This window comes from Salvelinus namaycush, unplaced genomic scaffold (assembly GCF_016432855.1).
Source record: "Salvelinus namaycush isolate Seneca unplaced genomic scaffold, SaNama_1.0 Scaffold2882, whole genome shotgun sequence".
In the NCBI taxonomy this organism is placed as follows: Eukaryota; Metazoa; Chordata; class Actinopteri; order Salmoniformes; family Salmonidae; genus Salvelinus; species Salvelinus namaycush.
Genome location: NW_024059766.1, coordinates 15,001 through 24,526, shown reverse-complemented (window position 1 = coordinate 24,526; position 9,526 = coordinate 15,001). Strand labels below are relative to the sequence as shown.

The 9,526-nt window shown below is 47.6% G+C and overlaps 1 protein-coding gene across 1 annotated transcript in view; it reads left to right on the top strand.

The window, feature by feature from the left end:
- Positions 1-1,386: 1,386 nt before the first annotated feature.
- Positions 1,387-9,526, top strand: part of LOC120039649 (stAR-related lipid transfer protein 13-like) — a 19,088-nt gene continuing 10,948 nt past the window's right edge. Inside the window, exons 1-5 of the mRNA XM_038985057.1 lie at positions 1,387-1,446; positions 3,439-3,738; positions 6,056-7,014; positions 7,150-7,317; positions 9,140-9,293. Coding sequence (XP_038840985.1) covers positions 1,402-1,446; positions 3,439-3,738; positions 6,056-7,014; positions 7,150-7,317; positions 9,140-9,293 — 1,626 coding nt within the window. The 5' untranslated portion in view covers positions 1,387-1,401. The remainder of the gene's footprint in view (positions 1,447-3,438; positions 3,739-6,055; positions 7,015-7,149; positions 7,318-9,139; positions 9,294-9,526) is intronic.

Genomic DNA, 9,526 nt, shown 5'->3' with positions numbered 1-9,526 from the left:
TGTCTCTCTGTGTGTGACGTAAGGAATGTCTCTCTCTCTGTGACGTAAGGAATGTCTCTCTGTGTGTGACGTAAGGAATGTCTCTCTCTGTGTGATGTAAGGAATGTCTCTCTCTCTGTGACGTAAGGAATGTCTCTCTGTGACGTAAGGAATGTCTCTCTCTGTGGGACGTAAGGAATGTCTCTCTCTGTGTGACGTAAGGAATGTCTCTCTCTCTGTGACGTAAGGAATGTCTCTCTCTCTGTGACGTAAGGAATGTCTCTCTCTCTGTGACGTAAGGAATGTCTCTCTCTGTGTGACGTAAGGAATGTCTCTCTCTCTCTCTGTGAAGTAAGGATTGTCCCTCTCTGTGTGATGTAAGGAATGTCTCTCTCTTTGTGACGTAAGGAATGTCCCTCTCTGTGTGACGTAAGGAATGTCTCTCTCTGTGTGACGTAAGGAATGTCTCTCTCTGTGTGACGTAAGGAATGTCTCTCTCTCTGTGACGTAAGGAATGTCTCTCTCTGTGACGTAAGGAATGTCTCTCTCTGTGTGACGTAAGGAATGTCTCTCTCTGTGTGACGTAAGGAATGTCTCTCTCTGTGTGACGTAAGGAATGTCTCTCTCTGTGTGACGTAAGGAATGTCTCTCTCTCTGTGACGTAAGGAATGTCTCTCTCTCTGTGACGTAATGAATGTCTCTCTCTGTGTGACGTAAGGAATGTCTCTCTCTCTCTCTGTGACGTAAGGAATGTCTCTCTCTCTCTCTGTGACGTAAGGAATGTCTCTCTCTGTGTGACGTAAGGAATGTCTCTCTCTGTGTGTGACGTAAGGAATGTCTCTCTCTGTGTGATGTAAGGAATGTCTCTCTCTCTGTGACGTAAGGAATGTCTCTCTCTCTGTGACGTAAGGAATGTCTCTCTCTCTGTGACGTAAGGAATGTCTCTCTCTGTGTGTGACGTAAGGAATGTCTCTCTCTCTGTGACGTAAGGAATGTCTCTCTCTCTGTGACGTAAGGAATGTCTCTCTCTCTCTGTGACGTAAGGAATGTCTCTCTCTGTGTGTGACGTAAGGAATGTCTCTCTCTCTCTCTGTGACGTAAGGAATGTCTCTCTCTCTCTGTGATGTAAGGAATATCTCTCTCTCTCTGTGACGTAAGGAATGTCTCTCTCTCTGTGACGTAAGGAATGTCTCTCTCTCTCTGTGACGTAAGGAATGTCTCTCTCTCTGTGACGTAAGGAATGTCTCTCTCTGTGTGTGACGTAAGGAATGTCTCTCTCTGTGTGTGACGTAAGGAATGTCTCTCTCTCTGTGACGTAAGGAATGTCTCTCTCTCTGTGACGTAAGGAATGTCTCTCTCTGTGTGTGACGTAAGGCATGTCTCTCTCTGTGTTGTCCTTTCAGACGTCTCAACACCCTGAACATGTGTTGCTCCATGAAACTAGACATCAGCCCCTCCAGGAAGAAAGTGAGTTCCTCGGTTCTTCTCCGTTCTATTCAAAGGGGCTTTATTGGTATGGGAAACATGTGTTTACTTTGCCAAAGCAAGTGAATTAACAAAAGTGAGATGACACAGAACAACATCACCAAAAAGCTATTAGATTGTAGCAGTAAATACAAATAAAAAAGATAAAGACATTTCAGGTGTTATATTATCAGCTATCGGTGTTTTAGGAATGTGCCAATAGTTGTAGTAGGAATAGTAGGGGAAGATAAATACACACATACTATTGGTGGTATTGTTGTTTGTGTTCCACTGGTTGCCCTTTTCTCTCTCGCCCTGTTCTCTCTCGCCCTTTTCTCATCCTCCCCTCTCTCTCTCTGTCTCTGTCTCGCTCTCTGTCTCTGTCTCGCTCTCTCTCTCTGTCTCGCTCTCTCTCTCTCTCTCTCTCTCTCTCTCTGTCTCGCTCTCTCTGTCTCTCTCTCTCTCTCTCTCTCTCTCTCTCTCTCTCTCTCTCTCTCTGTCTCTCTCTCTCTCTGTCTCTGTCTCTGTCTCTGTCTCTGTCTCTGTCTCTGTCTCTGTCTCTGTCTCTGTCTCTCTCTCTCTCTCTCTCTCTCTCTCTCTCTCTCTCTCTCTCTCTCTCTCTCTCTCTCTCTGTCTCTGTCTCTGTCTCTGTCTCTGTCTCTGTCTCTGTCTCTGTCTCTCTCTCTGTCTCTCTGTCTCTCTGTCTCTCTGTCTAAAGGACAGGAAAGATGGAGGGGGAGAGACAGAGAGTGTGAGTGTAGAGAGAGACTGTCTGTCTGTCTGTCCCCCTCCATCTTTCCTGTCCTTTATTATCTCCTAACTGAGAATTGGTGTCTTGGTGAATGAAGAAGTCAGCTAAAGTCTTATCTTATCTTTGCTCCAGACACAAAATGACACCATAAACCAGGGGTGTCAAACTCATTCCACGGAGGGCCTAGTGTCTGCAGGTTTTTGGTTTTTCCTTTCAATAAAGCCCTAGACAACCAGGTGTGGGGAGTTCCTAACTAATTAGTGATGTTAATTCATCAATCAAGTACAAGGGAGGAGCGAAAACCCGCAGACACTCGGCCCTCCGTGGAATGAGTTTGACACCTGTGCCATAAACAATGTATATGGAGCACAGATAAGATGAGATCAAGTTAGAATTTTGTTGTTGTTGTTGATTGTCGTCTTGGAATCAGTGAAAAATGAATAATACTACAGAGTTTAACATTATGAGGAAGTGGATTGAGGCCAGAGCTTTTACATATTGTGGTTCTAGTTCAGAAAGGCTACTCAGTGCTGCCCCTGTGTGGTAGCTTATGGATATAGCACCATTCAATGAGAACAACCAAAGCTTTTGTTGTAGCACTTTGCCCATTTATAATAATAGGTCGTTGAGTGTTTTGTGATTTTCATAAAGTAGTTTACGATTTGAGAAATGTTTCTTGCAATAGACTCCTTTCTGTGTTTACAAACATTGGCACACGATGTGTGAAGTTCTTATAGAACGTCAGCAACAAACAAACGCCTCTCCTTCCATGAGTGCATTTCATACTACTTTTTGGATGATAATGGGATTTTAAGGCTCGTATGAATGTCCTGCTTTAATATAATGTTTGTCATCGTCGCAAATCAACTCCCTTATACTTACAAAACACTTCAACTTCACCCAGTAAAAAGGGCTCTTTGGCTAGCTAATGCTACAGCTTATATCAATGAGCTTTAGCATTCTAGCTAACAACAACTGCTGCATTCAAAATTGTTATTTATTTTGCCATGATCACAACCAAATATAATTTTAGAGACTGTTCAAGCAAGAATCTAAACATCGTGAGCATATTACAACCCCCCCCCAAAATGTTTTATTTTGTTTTAGAAGTAATTAAAATGTTAAATCTTGTTGAATGGGCGCAGATAACGATTGATTTCTTAGCGCTCATCTGTGCCTGACGTTAGTGTCGTGGAAAACGGTCTATAGTAAATACATGCTGTAATAAAATATATTGTCTCCAGACGGAGGATTCAGACGAGGATGACCCGCTGGCCATCAGTAAGAGATGGACCTTTGAGTGGAACAGCCGGCGCTGGTCCCGCCTCCAGGACATGCACTTCCTGCTGGACTCGCCCAATGAGAGCAGCCCTGAGGGGTGCGAGGGGGAGGGGCTGCTGCGGAGCACGGTGAGCAGTGAGAGCGTCTTAACGGACATCAGCGAACCAGAGATCACGGATATATCCTCTCTTCACAGCCAGGATTCTCTAGGAGCTATTCTCCCTGACTCGGTCTCTATGGCATCGCTGGCCGGGCCCTACCAGGTACGTCTGGCTTCATGTCTGCCTCCCAAATGCCTCCCTTTTCCTTATGTAATCAATCAATCAATCAATCAAATTTGTTTATAAAGCCCTTCTTACATCAGCTGATATCTCAAAGTGCTGTACAGAAACCCAGCCTGAAACCCCAAACAGCAAGCAATGCAGGTGTAGAAGCACGGTGGCTAGGAAAAACTCCCTAGAAAGGCCAAAACCTAGGAAGAAACCTAGAGAGGAACCAGGCTATGAGGGGTGGCCAGTCCTCTTCTGGCTGTGCCGGGTGGAGATTATAACAGAACATGGCCAAGATGTTCAAACGTTCATAGATGACCAGCAGGGACAAATAATAATAATCACAGTGGTTGTCGAGGGTGCAGCAAGTCAGCACCTCAGGAGTAAATGTCAGTTGACTTTTCATAGCCGATCATTCAGAGTATCTCTACCGCTCCTGCTGTCTCTAGAGAGTTGAAAACAGCAGGTCTGGGACAAGGTAGCACGTCCGGTGAACAGGTCAGGGTTCCATAGCCGCAGGCAGAACAGTTGAAACTGGAGCAGCAGCACGACCAGGTGGACTGGGGACAGCAAGGAGTCATCATGCCAGGTAGTCCTGAGGCATGGTCCTAGGGCTCAGGTCCCCCGAGAGAGAGAAAGAGAGAATTAGAGAGAGCATACTTCAATTCACACAGGACACCGGATAAGATAAGAGAAATACTCCAGATATAACAAACTGACCCTAGCACCCCGACACAAACTACTGCAGCATAAATACTGGAGGCTGAGACAGGAGGGGTCAGGAGACACTGTGGCCCCGTCCAACGATACCCACGGACAGGGTCAAACAGGCTGGATATACCCTCACCCACTTTGCCAAAGCACAGCCCCCACACCACTAGAGGGATATCTTCAACCACCAACCTACTACCCTGAGACAAGGCCGAGTATAGCCCACAAAGATCTCCCCCATGGCACGAACCCGATGGGGGGCGCCAACCCGGACAGGAAGATCACGTCAGTGACTCAACCCACTCAAGTGACGCACCCCTCCTAGGGACGGCATGAAAGAGCACCAGTAAGCCAGTGACTCAGCCCATGTAATAGGGTTAGAGGCAGAGAATCCCAGTGGAGAGAGGGGAACCGGCCAGGCAGAGACAGCAAGGGCGGTTCGTTGCTCCAGTGCCTTTACGTTCACCTTCACACCCCTGGGCCAGACTACACTCAATCATAGGACCTACTGGAGAGATGAGTCTTCAATAAAGACTTAAAGGTTGAGACCGAGTCTGCGTCTCTCACGTTGATAGGCAGACCATTCCATAAAAATGGAGCTCTATAGGAGAAAGCCCTGCCTCCAGCTGTTTGCTTAGAAATTATATGGACAATAAGGAGGCCTGCGTCTTGTGACCGTAGCGTACGTGTAGGTATGTACGGCAGGACCAAATCAGAAAGATGGGTAGGAGCAAGCCCATGTAATGTTTTGTAGGTTAGCAGTAAAACCTTGAAATCAGCCCTAGCCTTAACAGGAAGCCAGTGTAGGGAGGCTAGCACTGGAGTAATATGATCACATTTTTTGGTGAAAGCCATCCTCTCTTGGGGAATGCTGCTTTTTAGTATCAAAAATCAATTTTGGATTGTTCTTATTCTCCTCAATTAGGTTGGAAAAATAGGATGATCGAGTAGCAGTGAGGGCTCTTCAGTATTGCACGGTCTTTCCAAGCTAGTCCGAAGACCTCCAGTTTGGTGGAGCGCCATTTCCGTTCCAATTTTCTGGAAGCTTTCTTCAGGGCTCTGGTATTTTCTGTATACCAGGTCAAATTTAGTTCCTCAGTTAGGTGGTTAACCGATGTTTGTACTCTGACGTCCTTGGGTAGGTGGAGGGAGTCTGGAAGGGCATCTAGGAATCTTTCGGTTGTCTGAGATTTTATAACACGGCTTTTGATGATCCTTGGTTGGGGTCTAAGCAGATTATTTGTTGCGATTGCAAACGTAATAAAATGGTGGTCCGATAGTCCAGGATTATGAAGAAAAACATTCAGATCCACAATATTTATTCACAGAGTATGACTGTGTGAGTAGTTCCGAAGACATGTTGGACAAAACCCACTGAGTCGATGATGGCTCGGAAATCCTTTTGGAGTGGGTCTGTGGACTTTTCCATGTGTATATTAAAGTCACCAAAAATGTGAATATTATCTGCTACAAGGTCCGATAAGAATTCCGGAATTATTTTAATGTGATTTTTATTGATCTTGCTGATGTATTGTGTAAAGTGCATTTGGGTGTTTTGAAAAGCGAGTAATTATATATATTTAATTATTCTTTTTACCAGCCTCCGAGGGACATGTCCCACTACAACTCTCTACCAATCAAAAGCAGCCGTCATGGCCAGGGTGGGCGGAGTCCGGCGAAGTCCTTCCTGCGTCGCATGGAGATGATGCGTACGTGGGGGCCGTCCTCCAGGAGGAAGACAGGAAGTGGACGGGCACCGCTGGTCATCAGTGGGCCGGTCTTACAGGGGGAGGAGCCCCAGGCACTACAGACACTCCACTGTGTCCCCATCAACCAATCAGATGGCAGTCCTCATCCTCTCCACCAATCAGACAACAGCACGTCCCCTGTTGCCCATGGAGATGGCAGCGAGGGCCAATCAGAGACGAGCAGTGTGAGTTCCATGAGTCCTAGTGTGAGGCAGAGAGTCTCTAAGTCCCGGCCTAAAAGAGGAAGTGTTTACCTAGAAGACACGGAGCCGCTCTCTGGCGCCCCCCATTGCCGAAGGACTGAAGCACAACAGACTCCGTTCAGCAGGAACCACTTCCGCTCATACGAGGACCTGCTAGTCCACATCCCCAAGGACCACAAACCAGGCACCTTCCCCAAAGCCCTGTCTCTTGAGAGTCTAGCCCCCTCTCCCTCTCCACTCTACCCCAGTCAAGGCTCCCCCTGGGCGGCCACGGCTCTGTCCAAGAAGCCTCCCTGCCCTGGAGCTCCGCGGGGCAGCAGGGTGAGTGTGTATGACAACGTCCCCGGGTCTCACCTGTACGCGTCCACAGGTGACCTGCAGTATCTTGACCGAGACGATAACCTGTTCCCCCACCTGGATGACATCATCAGTCACGTCAGCGGCCTGCAGCAGATTGTAGACCACTGGAGTCACAGCGTGCTGCAGGAGGGGGAGGCAGGGAATGATAAGGGGGGTGAGAGAGACGGGGTCTCCCTAAATGATACGGACCCTACAGGGACCAGAGATAGGAGAGACTCTGGATTTGGAGCTTCCCTTACGAGACCACGGTGAGTGTCTGTCTCTCTACCTTTATGTATCCTGGTCTTCCTGAGATGAACGTTTTAAACTTGTTGAGTCTGGGGCAGAAACATAAGCAACGAGTCTTTTTTTTTCTCTCTCTCTGTCTCTGTCTCTCTCGCTAGTCTCCGGTGGCCGAGCTTCCGCCTGTCTGACCGCCTGAGCCAATCAGACTCCTCGCTTCAGATCAGTACCCAATCAGCTGTCCAGCTCAGCCTGCTCAAGAAGTTCTCTCTGCTCCGACTCACAGCCATCATGGAGAAATACTCCACTAACAAACATGGCTGGACCTGGTATATATTACACACACACACATATATACACACACACACACACACACACACACACACACACACACACACACACACACACACACACACACACACACACACACACACACACACACATATACACGTATACACTGCTCAAAAAAATAAAGGGAACACTTAAACAACACAATGTAACTCCAAGTCAATCACACTTCTGTGAAATCAAACTGTCCACTTAGGAAGCAACACTGATTGACAATAAATTTCACATGCTGTTGTGCAAATGGAATAGACAACAGGTTGAAATTATAGGCAATTAGCAAGACACCCCCAATAAAGGAGTGGTTCTGCAGGTGGTGACCACAGACCACTTCTCAGTTCCTATGCTTCCTGGCTGATGTTTTAGTCACTTTTGAATGCTGGCGGTGCTCTCACTCTAGTGGTAGCATGAGACAGAGTCTACAACCCACACAAGTGGCTCAGGTAGTGCAGCTCATCCAGGATGGCACATCAATGCGAGCTGTGGCAAGAAGGTTTGCTGTGTCTGTCAGCGTAGTGTCCAGAGCATGGAGGCGCTACCAGGATACAGGCCAGTACATCAGGAGATGTGGAGGAGGCCGTAGGAGGGCAACAACCCAGCAGCAGGACCGCTACCACCGCCTTTGAGCAGGAGGAGCACTGCCAGAGCCCTGCAAAATGACATCCAGCAGGCCACAAATGTGCATGTGTCTGCTCAAACGGTCAGAAACAGACTCCATGAGGGTGGTATGAGGGCCCGACGTCCACAGGTGGGGGTTGTGCTTACAGCCCAACACCGTGCAGGACGTTTGGCATTTGCCAGAGAACACCAAGATTGGCAAATTCGCCACTGGCGCCCTGTGCTCTTCACAGATGAAAGCAGGTTCACACTGAGCACATGAGCACATGTGACAGACGTGACAGAGTCTGGAGACGCCGTGGAGAACGTTCTGCTGCCTGCAACATCCTCCAGCATGACCGGTTTGGCGGTGGGTCAGTCATGGTGTGGGGTGGCATTTCTTTGTGGGGCCGCACAGCCCTCCATGTGCTCGCCAGAGGTAGCCTGACTGCCATTAGGTACCGAGATGAGATCCTCAGAGCCCTTGTGAGACCATATGCTGACACATGCACATTTGTGGCCTGCTGGAGGTCATTTTGCAGGGCTCTGGCAGTGCTCCTCCTGCTCCTGATGTACTGGCCTGTCTTCTGGTAGCGCCTCCATGCTCTGGACACTACGCTGACAGACACAGCAAACCTTCTTGCCACAGTTCGCATTGATGTGCCATCCTGGATGAGCTGCACTACCTGAGCCACTTGTGTGGGTTGTAGACTCCGTCTCATGCTACCACTAGAGTGAGAGCACCGCCAGCATTCAAAAGTGACCAAAACATCAGCCAGGAAGCATAGGAACTGAGAAGTGGTCTGTGGTCACCACCTGCAGAATCACTCCTTTATTGGGGGTGTCTTGCTAATTGCCTATAATTTCCTTTTGTCTATTCCATTTGCACAACAGCATGTGAAATTTATTGTCAATCAGTGTTGCTTCCTAAGTGGACAGTTTGATTTCACAGAAGTGTGATTGACTTGGAGTTACATTGTGTTGTTTAAGTGTTCCCTTTATTTTTTGAGCAGTGTATATATATATAATACACACAAACATATATATATATAATACACACGCACACATACAATACACACACACACATACAATACACACACACACACACACACATATACAATACACACACATACAATACACATATACAATACACACACATACAATACACACACACTCTCATCTCCTCCTCTCCTCTCCTCTCTCTCCCAGGTCTATGTTTCTGAAGCGTATGAAGGTTCAAGGCAGTAGAGAGAAGGGTGTGTTTGGGGTTCCCCTCATAGTACATACACAGCGTTGTGGTTACCCTCTACCCCTCTGTCTACAGCAGGCCCTGAGTCATCTCAGAACGCACTGCCTTGACCAGGTACACACCCATACACACACCCCCCTTACCTAGTCACACACACACCCCTTACCTAGTCACACACACACACACACACACACACACACACACACACACACACACACACACACACACACACACACACACACACACACACACACACACATACATATACATATACACACAAACCCCTTACCTAGTCACACACACACACACCCCTTACCTAGTCACACACACACACACACACACACACA